Below are 12,554 nucleotides of genomic sequence, written 5' to 3'. Positions count from 1 at the left end.
TAGATTTAAAAAAACCCTTGTTGTTGAGCTATTTTTACATTACAAAAGCATCAGTTTTGAGCATATTGTTGAATTTAAGTCTCAAAGACTGCAGGTTTTCCAAGCTTGAAACCTTTTTTTTCTGTGCTTGTGGAGAATTGCTTGGCCCACTACCGACAAGCTGTTATCCGTTATAGGACTATGCTCATTCGTTGTGTGCGAGTTTTGTAGTGCTGTAGGCTTACAATGCAAACCAAGTGACAAAGCGAAAAACGGGCCAAGTTCCAGATTAGCAACATTTACTGCAAAAATAAAGGATTTTCATTCAACAAATAACAACGGTAGCAACTAAATAACAACTTGCAAATAAGGCACCGTTCATTCGCAAACTTTTATCTCAGTTCTTTTTTGTGCCTTGTAGTTTTCAAGCCTCCATTCAAAGCCTGTAGCATATGCTGTTTCAGAACACAGCTTTTCGAAATCTTTTGTGGCGTAAAAAATCGACTAAAACACCAACGGCAACTGAATAAAGAGGGAGCTGATGACCGAAAGAATGAAGAACTTCGAATCGTCCAGAAGGGCGACAGTCGAGTGCTATCTCTTCCAATGTTGGATTAGTAAAACTGCAAAATGAACACACTTTTAAAAGACCGAATTTAACCAGTAGGCTAGGCTACAAGGCTAACAAGGTGTCAAATAATTTTCATAAATTTGTTTATTGCGTACTTACTTCAATTTTGGTGATGTCAGTTTACCAAAGAAATACTGAAAGGAGTCAGATTGAAAAATATATTCAGGTTCATTAAAATATGGTTTGATCGCCTTGCAACAGAGGTAGTAGCTGAAACAAAATAAAAAAGCACAATCGTAAATATGGATTAGGCCTACTTGCACTAATTGCCAGGCAATAAGCTTGACCATTCAAAGATGAAGTAGGCCAAACTAAAAGCAATAAAAACTAATCGCTGCACTTTAAAGTATAATATATTTTGACAGGGATCTCTGAAGATCTCTGAATTTTACCAGTTGGAAATTTGAACAATGCGATTTTTTCAGTGGTGGTTGGTTTAGTTGTTTTATATCCACTTTTACATTTCAGAATACAGCAAGTAAACACCATGGTATCTAAACACTGGCATAACAGCACTATCCTTAGTTGTATATATTTATTTAGACATTAAGCAAAAGTTGCAAAAGCAAAAGCAAAAGTGCGGCTCAACCGCCTTCGTACTGGCGTCGGACTATTTCGCTTCAACATGCACAAATGGGGGATGGCTCCATCCGCGATCTGTGAGTGTGGCATGGAGGAACAAACCGCAGACCACACCATCTGTAACTGCGCCATCTACCATGCGCCAAATGGTGTGCGTGGACTGCGTGAACTGGATGACGAATCAATTCAATGGCTGCTCGACACCTGCCCAAACATTTAAACCGCGTCGCCGCCACTGCCCAAGGGTGGTAAAAGGCAGAGCCCCTCGACCCTTGAAGTGGCGAAGAACAAGGTTCAAACGAAGAAGAAGAAGAAGAAGCAAAAGTTATTAACCTAATAAAATCATGTAAAGTAACTGATAGGCTAGTGATATAACGCACATTGAAGGCAGTGGCTATTTGACCGGCTCCGGTCTTTTAATCTGAAACACTATTTGACTGATTATGACGTATTCTTTTTCTCTTTTAAAAGCAAAGGACGAGAGAAGAAAAAAGTGCACTGTTTTTATCTTGTATATAGTGTACAGCCTAACTGTAGGCTAATGCTTAAATTCACTTGATATTGCTATTGTTGGAGGAACAAATACTTTTCATTAATGGAGGAACAAATGGAGGAACAAATACTTTTCATTAATCATTTTAGTAGGCCCACGTCTTTGATTTGCAGCGTTTCTGTTTGTATAAACAAAGAACTCAACATAAAGCGCCATTATGATACACAACATATTATTTTTTTCCAAGTTAATTGGTCAAACAAGGAACGGTAAAGTTAATCTACTCAAAAATAGCTTTAAAACAGCAAATTTCTCTGTTACAAAGGAAAGGAAAACCAATGAATCAGAAAATTATTTTGCTAGCTACAATTCTTTTGCTACCTAAATCTTTTGCAATAGATGAGAGCACAGACACGACAGATAAGCCTACAGCTGAGCTGGCAGTATTTGTGCGTGCAGTAAACAAAGATTTGGATGTTTAAGAATTTGTTCAGCTGATTCCCGTCAAGGATATTCTGAAGGCATTAGGCTAGGTCAACGCCTTGAAATCATGCCCTGAATCTATCAAAACTGGTATTAATAGGCTACGGCCCGCCAAGACCATGTAAAGTTTGGCTTTGGCCCGCTGTTAGAAAAATGTTTTCAACCCCTGGTTTACACATTGCGTTTTCATAATTGCCTTTCGTGCGAACAGGTAAAATTTTCCATTTTTGAGCCTAATTTGGTAAAAAAAAAAAATACAAAATGGTTCAATTGCTCTATAGCGCTTTACAAAATGTGGCGATGTACACACAAATAAAAAGGCAACAATACACACACAGTTATAATACCACCTGGGAGTAATAGTATGCAGCATTATACAGACAGTACATGCATATGTAATGATATCACTGTTCTAACCATAGAGAGCATAGAAAATAATTATATTGATTGATAGATTTCTCCACCAGTCACACGCAACCACACCCACACGTGCTGCACATCAATAATGGACTCAACAGAAAAGTTTGAAAATTGGATTTCATCATTGAGCTATCAAAGATATAATCAAACTACTGTGTATCAAATGAGATGAAGACCTTTTTTGGAGCTTCCTCTCTGATTTGCCGTTTTCGCTACCTTTTCAAAGAAATTTGACTTTCAAAAGTAGGTGGGCCAGGCCCACCTAGAAAATAAAGTAGGTGGGCCCAGGCCTACCTGGAAAATAAAGTAGGTGGGCCTGCGCCCACGTGGTTCCTCCATCGCTGGGCCCGGAATCTTTTCAGAGGGCCTAAGAACGAAAAAACACTTTGTAAGCCTATTCTTTGGTATATTATTGTTTTCTTTAGAATTCTTTAGTTTGAGGGGGCCCGGGCTTTTCATCCATGCCGGCCGGGCCAAAATTGTTCTTTCAATGGCCCTGGTTAGAAAACCGTGATTGAAAAGCGGGTAAAAAACTGTTAACGTGCCAGTCTTAAATGCTTCGTATATAAAACTTGCACTAAACGAGATGCATGGAACAGCATTAATGGACAAAGTGAATTGGATTTGGATGGATTTGATACAGCTTATAGAAAAGAGAAAGATCTAAATATTTACTGACTTCTCTTCTTCCAAGTCAGGACTTTGCACATAGCACACTCTCCAGCTCAACATCTTCAAAAGATTGGTTGCATCCTCAGTGCTTTGTGACGTTGCAATGACGTCGGGGGACGTGACGCAGTGAATAATATCACTGTTGTCAAGAAATAAGTCATCGTCTGATTCCTCATGCTTGAGCGACTTCAAGGAATGGAAAGGGTCGCAGAGTTTGCTTGAAAAACGTAAATAAATTGTAACATAGCAACAGTGATTTTAAATATACTGTAGATTATCTTTTATTTTTCCTGGTTGACAAATTTGAGTGAATACCACAAATCTCTCAGTGATAGTGACTTCTCGTTACAGTTTATTTTTGTTATTGTCGATCTAATTCACGTCAGAAGGAGTTATCATCCGAATTTGTGGAACTAACCAACACAGATTGCCACGGATGCAAGACCCCTGCTGCAGCGGGGCAAAAAATATGTTTTTTTAGATTAAAATAAAAAAGACCAGCAGCACTGAACAACATTGCAGTTTTCTAGTCTAGTCTTAGTGAAGAGACGCGTCGAAAGTTTGAGATTTTTTATACTTTCATTGTATGTTTTTTTTTTTTTTTTTAAAGACCTACCATTCACTCCAATGCAGCATGTCAGCATGCACGTCAATGCCACTCTGCCAGTGACATTTCACGTTCATGTGACTGTCACGCTTGAGTGGACACGGAGTGGAAACTTGCAGCATTTTCGTGCAAGCAGTGTAGTGGTAGGACGTGACATGCATCTGGTAGATCCCGGGAAAGACACGGCCGATGCGAAACTCTCCACGGTAAAAAGAGGACATGCTGGAACGACAGAGTTAGGTGGTAGACAATGAGCGTGACATGAGAAACGTTCAAAAGCGCAACCAATCTTCACTGTGCATGACTATCGGGGAAAATATTTTTTAACGATTTGAATTCATAAAGCATCCATATGTGCATAGTGATACTTATTGATATTGCAGTGATACTGAATATTGCACCTTGGTGTAGGCCTAATGGCTGTCAATAAAGGAGTAAGAAAGAGGACTGAAACACTAACAGTAGATGAAATTGTTTTAAAGTAAAATATGATAATTTACATTCCAGTCGTCTGATAATAAGGAACGAGAAATATAGTAAAAAAAATTCAAGTGTCTGTTGACAATGAATTTCAAATATCGATTTAAATGAGCTTTCACGTAAAAAAAAAGACAAAAGTAATTATTTATGACACGCAGAATTTACAAAACTGACCAGACTCTTGCTACGAGCATCACCTGAGGGGATTCGAACCCGATGGGTCGATATTGATGAAGCCGTATTCGCTGTAAGCGTGGATGAGTTGAAGCAGATAGACCGCAAGAATATCCGCCATTGAGAAGTACTGGAATTTAATAAGAGACTATTCAGATATGACACTCTCTGGGGAAAGGTTTGTCTGAATCGTCATGTGTTGCGGGATACACGAAGTGTAGAAGGTGGTATCAAATAACATATGAATAGCATCTATAGGCCTAAGAAGGCCTATAAACAACAACATTGTTTATAATAATTCAATAAAAATAGCCGTAAATTTTTTGTAGAGTAAATGACTAAGATAGGCTTAAAAGCAAAATAATAAGAACTAAAAAATCTTGCAAAGTAAACGGATATAAGGAATAAAAATTTAAAACGTTTAAAGTGATCTTTGGTTGAACAACTAAATCATGTTCATTTCATTTTAAAATCAGCAATGAGCATCCTACTTTCTAAGATCAGCTCAGTTTTCAGACTAGCTGATAGTAAATATTCCCCTATGACTTTTGATTGCAACAAAAATCTTAAAGCAATTCAGCTTGATATTTTTACGCTACCGGTACTATTTGTTATGCAAACATAGTGGTAAAAAGCTGCTGTTGCAGTTTCTAAGAAGTGATATGCACAAAAAGATATCGTGGCGGAGAAGGCTGCAAAGTTACAGATGCTTCTAGGATTGCACTGGTTTGAACATTATAACTCTGCCAAATAGCGCAGAAATTGCTACATGAATTCAACATGAGACAGCGACAAAGTGAAACCGTGGCGTACTCCTACTTACATCGTGGTGAAAAATTTCAGCCACGCGCTCGGTATTTTCCCAGCTATCGTTTTCCGTCAAGATTTCACACAAAGCTGTGGATTCCAACTTATAGAAGTAATGGCGAGATTCCGCCAACAACTTGTTGATGGTTTCCTTGTATTGAGCGGAACTGAAATGAAAAGAACCTGGCTACAAACGTCTTAAAACAGATTGCTTCATAGACACTTATCTTGAAAAACTGTATAGCCTACCACAAAGACAATGCATGTCGAAATAAAGTCTTCATACTCAACTGACAAAAAAAATCAGCGTTTACTTGTCTATGACTTGTTTTTCTTAAACAATAGACTGTAAAATTCACCAAATGAGATGAAGACTTTTTCCGGAAAAAGAAGTTAAGCTAGCCACACGCCCACTTCGAGGCTCAAGTGCTACTTTAATACGGGAACTATATTATATCACCTGTTTAATCTGGCCTTGCCGGACTGTAGGCTACATATAAAAAAGGGTTTATTGTAAACTTAGAATGTAGGTAGCTTTAACATTGTTATTTTAGGTTCTATTCAACCTGCAACGGTTTCGAAAACGCAGCTTGTCGTACAGGTCCACTATTTTATGAAGGAATTTTTCCAGTGAAAGTTGCATTTTTTTTCTCGGCGGTTCCTCGTCTGCGCTGCTAGTTGTTCTCTCCTTTTCACTACTTTCCTGAACATCTACTTCTGACTTTACTCCAATCTCAATATGCTCAACTTTTGTCACTTTTTCCGTAACTTCAGCTTTCTGCTCTTGTAGATTTGAAACGTCATTTCCTACAGGCAAAGATAGGCTACATAAGATCGCATTTGCAGTAAAACTGGCATAGACAAGTTATGTCCCAGCCACCTAATGCAAGACAACAATCATCAGGCGCAACACTTATTAAAATAGAATTCAAATTTATATATTTTCATCAAAATAGCACAACGGTAGCCAAAAAATTGTCCTTTTTCGGCCTTTATTCAAGAAACCACATGATCTATCCTGTAGATTTCTCTATACTAAAGAGTTCATTGCTGTTCATAAGAGTTCAGCGGAAAGTACCCTACTCTCTGCTGAGTAGGCAACTCTCTGCTGAGAGCGCAACCAAGAAAACAACTTATAATTTTGACCACAAAAGAGATTGTATGTCATCAGATTCAAGAGCATTCTTTTACCCAGCAAAGCAAAACAAGCATGGACTGACAAACTGCATCATATAATGACAGCAGACATTTAAAAAAAATTGGCAAAGGTGGAAAAATCTTTATTTTTCAACTAGCCCTGATATCCGACAATCCACAGTCCACACTCTCCCCTACTCACAATCAACATCATTACAAACTTTTACACCCCACCATTAAAATTGTTGTTGGCTTGTATTTGAACACTGTCAAAATGTTCATTCTTGCAAATGTAAGCATCATTCATAGTGGACACACATGCAGGTATCCCTTGAAGGCCATCCCCTGCACCAACAGAAAAAGATGAGGTAGTTTGCTTGAACCTGTGAAGCAAATTGAGGGTTTAACTATAATATTTTTTCTATTTTTTCTTCAAACAACTGAGACTGAAACAGCGATATTGACTGAGGCAGAAACACAAAGAATTTTTTTAGTTTTTTTTTGTTAATTGTTAAATAAGTTGAATATTATTTTGCTTGCTTTTTTGATTTGGTCAATGGGTATTGAGCAGGTAGAACCTTCTATAGTTAGAACTATAAGATGTGCACAAGCATTTTAATAGAAACAAAATTCCTTAATTTGTGTTCTGTATATAGGCTATCTGTTTTAGGTTTCAGTACACCAAGACTACCCACTGACTGCCTAAAATCTCCCTTGAACGATCAACATTTTCATATTTATCACATTACCGTATACAGGAAAGTTTCGAAAACACATTAAAAATGTCTCCATCTGTTCCGACTGCTATGCATTTGTAACACAGTTTAAGAACTACAATAATATACGTAGACAAACAATATGACAAATTGTTTCAAATAAGGATGACAAAATAATCAAAACGAATAACGATGAAGCAGTCTAGTCAGATACAGTACCTGATTCTTTTGCCATATCTATGATCTTGAAAAAGTTTGGGCTCTTGATAACAAACTAATGTGGTTCTGTTGGATGGCAAAGTAGATTGCAGATATGGTGTTTGTGAGTGGACAGCAGGTGTTTGGTAATATATGCTGAAACAGTAATGCATAAAGTAAATAATAAAACCCTGTATCAAAAGATAGTTCCGTATAAAGAATGTACATTGAACTAAAGCAAATAACTATCCAGACATGTAGCATGCACGAGCTCAATACTTAACTAGCAAATAAGGCAAATAAGGCTTATTTCCTTAAAAATACAGGATGAGCTGTATGCAGTCTACATCCATCTAATTTCTTTATCTATGAAGTGAGAAATGCAGTGGATGCAGGGATATCTAGAGAAGGGGATATGAAGGCTCGCAGCGATTGCCTTATTCTCATGACACTACCAGGGCGGTAGTTTGTAGTGCTTTAAGCATTTTTTTTTTAAATTATAGAATGTTTTGAAATGCAACTGGTACAATGAGCTACAGAAGACAGTTAGAAAATGTTACCTAGAGCATATTTAAAGAAAACTTATTTACAAAGGCAGTTGAAAAGTTGCCAGTAAGCTGTTTTTCTTTAGAAAGCCTTTGCAGTAGGCTAGATGTAAAGCAAGTACTGTATATGAGTAGTTGAATTAACAAGCAACCACGAGCATGCTGTGAATATCCAGGCCTGATGCTAATAGCGCAATGCAAGTTATCATAACAAGATTTATTTAACTACTACTATCGGTGCCAATTGTCATTTTACGATAAACACAGATTATTACCGATTAACAAAAGCCCTTCTATTGTCAGACGTAACAAAAGCCTTCGTATACCTTTCTTTACATATCCCTGAGTGGATGTTATACCACTGGTTATTAAATTTGACAAAACAATCCATATTTGCAAAGTGCTGAACATCTTTAAACTTCTCGTTTCTGACCTGAATAGCTTCTATGCCATCACACCAATAAACAGTAGGCTAACCAGTTTAAAGTCAATGGCCATCAGAAAATGTAAAAGAAATACAAAAGTACCCGTAGTAACAGCTCATACATATTATTATTGGCACAATGTTCGTGACACCACTTCGATAATCACTATTAAAGTGTTCATCTATTAATTCCATAAGTATTTTATTGTGACAAAATTTTCAATTCTGTGGTGGCCTGTTTTAATTCACAATTCTGTAGGTTAATCCAGGGGTGACAGCACAACCCAGTAATTTGTCAAATTATTATGTACTAAACCTAGCTCACCTTGGTCGTAAAAGCTTGCCATACATCGAAATAGGTAAAGCTGCACTTTGAAAGTTTCCTCCGAAAAATCGTCGATATTTCCAAATTGAAGGCTGCGGAGTTGACTGGGAAAATCGCAACGGGTTCCAAAGAAAATCTTGTGTTTGATGGTTAATTCCTCCATCTCCGCACTCATTGATAGCAAACATTTCTCTGACAGTAGGTTTTGACAGTTTATCACTTGTAAAATTGAATGCGAATGACCAGCGTGACACAACCTACCTTCTCAAGTGATGTAAATTTCCCGGATTCAGAGTTGCAGAATGCAGATTTGCAGAATGTGGATTGTTAATAGTGTTGCCAAACATCTTTAAATTCCCAAATGGATTGCCAATAAAATTAGCCGAATCGTTCCACTGCTGTCAGACCCAACATCGATGACATAATGAGTAAGCTCGCTGAACACCTGCACCAAATTGAAAAATTCAAAAAACCAACATTTGTGACTGCTAAAATTTTTGAAACTTTGAAAAAAAACTCGAGACAACCGCAAAACCATCAATTTTGAGTTATTGCAGACTTTCAACCAAGGTTGCCAAGTAATTTAGATGGAATGAAAACGATATTGATTTTAAATTGAAATAGGTCTGATTGTGATAATCTGAAACGCGTTGCTCAATCCTACATCACAAAGTTAAATAAAAAAATATTTTGAAGTTTTTTAGTGAACATCCATTGGAGTTTTCAACAACAAGCTTAGAAAAGAGGAATGGTGTTTACTTTCGGCAATTGCTTGCCTTGAAGTGGTCTATTTATTTTCTGTTGTTTATTTATTCACAGTAGTTTGACCTGTGCAGTTTATTTCACCTGTAGGCTACTGTATTTTTGCCATGCGAGTTTCTTCAAAGATATACAGATAGCCTACTCGCCAGTTTCTATTCAGGCTCATCATCATCTCCGCCTGCAGCAGATTGCGCATCAACATGGGTTATTTGCTTCCAAGAGTGGCGATTTTGAGCCAACTCACCCAGTGTCGCCAAGTTGAGTCCGGTCCATAATTGGATGTTGTCTTGCCATCGTTTTAGTTGTCTGCCACGTTTTCTTTTTCCTTCTACTTTCCCTTCTGTGCAAGTAGGTGGGCCCAGAGGCGCAGCAGTCAGAGTCAATCCAACCTCTAGGGGGCGAAGCCCCCCAGACCCCCTTGGCATTCCTGCATTCCAAATACTTCATGTCATTTGTACATTGAGTTTTCATGATTGCCTTTCGTACCACCATCCGAAAAGTTTCCATTTTTGGGCCCAATTTGCCAAGAATTTATTGCTTTCAATTATCTTATTATTAACTTTTTTACGAAAAAATTTCAAGTGTACCGTAATACAGTAGCAGTCACCTGTTATAGTGACAGTTGAAGGAACCTTGTTTCTTCAATCTGAGCAGCGTAATAGAACATAATACCGGTACACATTTTATATCAATTTTGTATCAAGTGTCAAAGGATATCAGTACCGTACGGTACTTGATAACATTGAGAAGTCGAATTCGTCACAAAATACAATATGATACAGAATGCGAAGTTGCAATCGGTACTTCAACTTGTGATAACGTGTGATATTTTTCAACTCCGTGTCCGTTTGGTAGCCTATATTTTAATGCAGTATGTTTGGCATAATTTTAGAATTATTTTTGGAGGTGATCTTTTCATAAATACAATTGCAAAATTGAGCTAATTGATAAAGTGATTTTTTGAAAAAGACAAATTATCACATAAAGATTCAAATACTGCTTAGTCCAATTGGCAAAACAAATCATCTTTTTATTTCAAATAGTCTTTGAAATGTTAGTTTAACTATAGGCACTAGTAGAAATCCTCCTGTTGCAAAATCGTTCTCTCTCACCTTAAACGGCCGAAACATTAACAAAACTGATCAAGTAAAATATCTTGGAGTAACGATGAACCACAGATTGAACTGGAACGCCCATATGTCTGACCTTTACACAAAATTGAGTAAAGTAGCTTATGTGGCATTGCTTACAAAATCAGATAGGCTAGACTATGTCCCAGGGCCATTATCCACATTACGGTTAATCCTACTTTTCATTATTTCAATCAAATCTTCAATATTTGATAATTAATTGGGGTAGGGCCAACAAAACGTTAGTACACAAGGTGGAACTAATTCAGAACAAATTTATTAGAACGTGCTTGTTTGGTGACCGGAAAACCTAGACGACCTACATGTAGGCTACAGCAAATTTTCAGGTATTAAAAGTGAGTGACCTTGCAAAACTGGCATATTCACAGTTCATGTTCAAGTACGAAAATAATTTTATGCCAGCATCATCAGCATATTTCTCTGGCTACTTTGTTAAACTAGACGACATGCATCAATATGATATAAGACATAAGGCTAAAACCAGATTTTTTCTTCCCAGGTTTGAAACAAACTTTGGCAAAAAAACACTTCATTTCTTGTGTGTGCAAGTGTGGAGTGAAATTTTACACGATATAAAAGATTTACCGTTCAATTGCTTTAAAAATAATGTCAAAAACCAACTGATACATGAATATAGGCTACATGCGTACCTTAAGTGCTCAATACAATGGATAACTTACCTTGACAGTATATTATCATATCGTACTTCTTAATCTTTGTTCTCTACAGTAGTACCAAATTGTCCTGTTTTTATATGTTTTACATAATTATTGTTGCAATTCGGTGGTGGTATTCACGTTTGTCCCCGTTATTTTAGGAAAACTTTCGCAAGTGCTGAAACCTATTCTAGCACACAATCACATATTGGTCGTTGCTTAATTCTTAGTAGCTGGTTTGAATCTTCATCCTCGGCTTACTTAGTCTGAGAATGGAGATTCAAACCAATAGCAGTTGTTTTTCAATCTTAGTGGCGAACCTTTTGTATTCATTGAAGTAGTGTGGCTGCCTCTGCACACTAGTGTGTATGAATGTGTAGTTAGATTTACTGTGATGGTGTGGTGGCTGACTAGATGACTGCTTGTGGTCTTTCGCTACCATCCTGATTGTGCCATAATCTCACCAACAGTTGTACAATGCATTTTTTTGACAATTACACTTACTCTGATTGTTTGTTGATATATGGTCAGGCCCGTAGCCAGACATTTTCAAGGGGGGGTTCCCAAATCCAAAATTATGGACCTTTTGATAACTTTTTTCTTGGCGTGTCCACAAGCAAGCAATCAAAACATAAGAAGTGGCGTAAATAATATATAGACCAACAAACAGAACAAACTTCAAATTATCAACATTACAAAAACGAAATAAATAAATAGGCTACAAACAATTTTCACATTAACATCAGCACGTTTACAGTGGAACTGACAGGGGCGTCGGAATCGGCAGGCAGAGGGGGCAGACGCCCTTTTAAGGTCATGTAAGCTACTGCACATTTTGAAATATAACAATTTCTGCTATTCGCTTTTAGCCTAAATTGTCTACGATATGCGAGGTTCTAAACCAGGGATCCGCAAATAGTGAGCCACGACCCAAATTTGGGTCGTGAGACCATCCACAGTAAGTCGCAAAAGGGTTTAAACTTACTAGAAACTGACATCCCGCAATGGGCTACTCAAGCGACTTGCAGGCTCCAGCTGGGAGGCGAGAGATGACACTTTTGCGTATAACAGCCTTAGTCCTTGTCTACTCTTCAGCAGAGTAGCCTACTGTGCAATAGTTTGGTGCTGCAGTGCTCACTGCCACAACATCGACACTGCTATAAACAGCGTCCTGCGCACAGTGACCGGATGCCTGCGCCCCACACCATTGGACAATCTCCCCATTCCCGCTGGCATCCAACCGGCTGAGCTTCGCCGCGAAGAAGCCACTCTGTCTCTTGGCCGACGGGCACTGGAGCCTAACCATCTTCTC

General features: G+C 37.8%; 1 protein-coding gene across 1 annotated transcript; it reads right to left on the bottom strand.

Annotated features, from left to right (window-relative positions):
• Window positions 1-240: 240 nt before the first annotated feature.
• LOC145767493 (uncharacterized) lies at window positions 241-8,935 on the bottom strand. Its single transcript, XM_082579327.1, has 10 exons — window positions 8,674-8,935; window positions 7,401-7,535; window positions 6,700-6,848; window positions 5,895-6,135; window positions 5,345-5,495; window positions 4,545-4,651; window positions 3,877-4,089; window positions 3,268-3,477; window positions 710-820; window positions 241-602 (listed from the first exon to the last, which is right to left on the bottom strand). The coding sequence occupies exons 1-10, from the start codon at window positions 8,859-8,861 to the stop codon at window positions 440-442; spliced, it is 1,668 nt and encodes a 555-aa protein (XP_082435453.1). The 5' UTR covers window positions 8,862-8,935; the 3' UTR covers window positions 241-439.
• Window positions 8,936-12,554: the final 3,619 nt, after the last annotated feature.

This window comes from Aplidium turbinatum, chromosome 3 (assembly GCF_918807975.1).
Source record: "Aplidium turbinatum chromosome 3, kaAplTurb1.1, whole genome shotgun sequence".
NCBI lineage: Eukaryota > Metazoa > Chordata > Ascidiacea > Aplousobranchia > Polyclinidae > Aplidium > Aplidium turbinatum.
The sequence above is the reverse complement of the archived record's forward strand: the minus strand, read 5'-3'. Positions and strand labels throughout refer to the sequence as shown.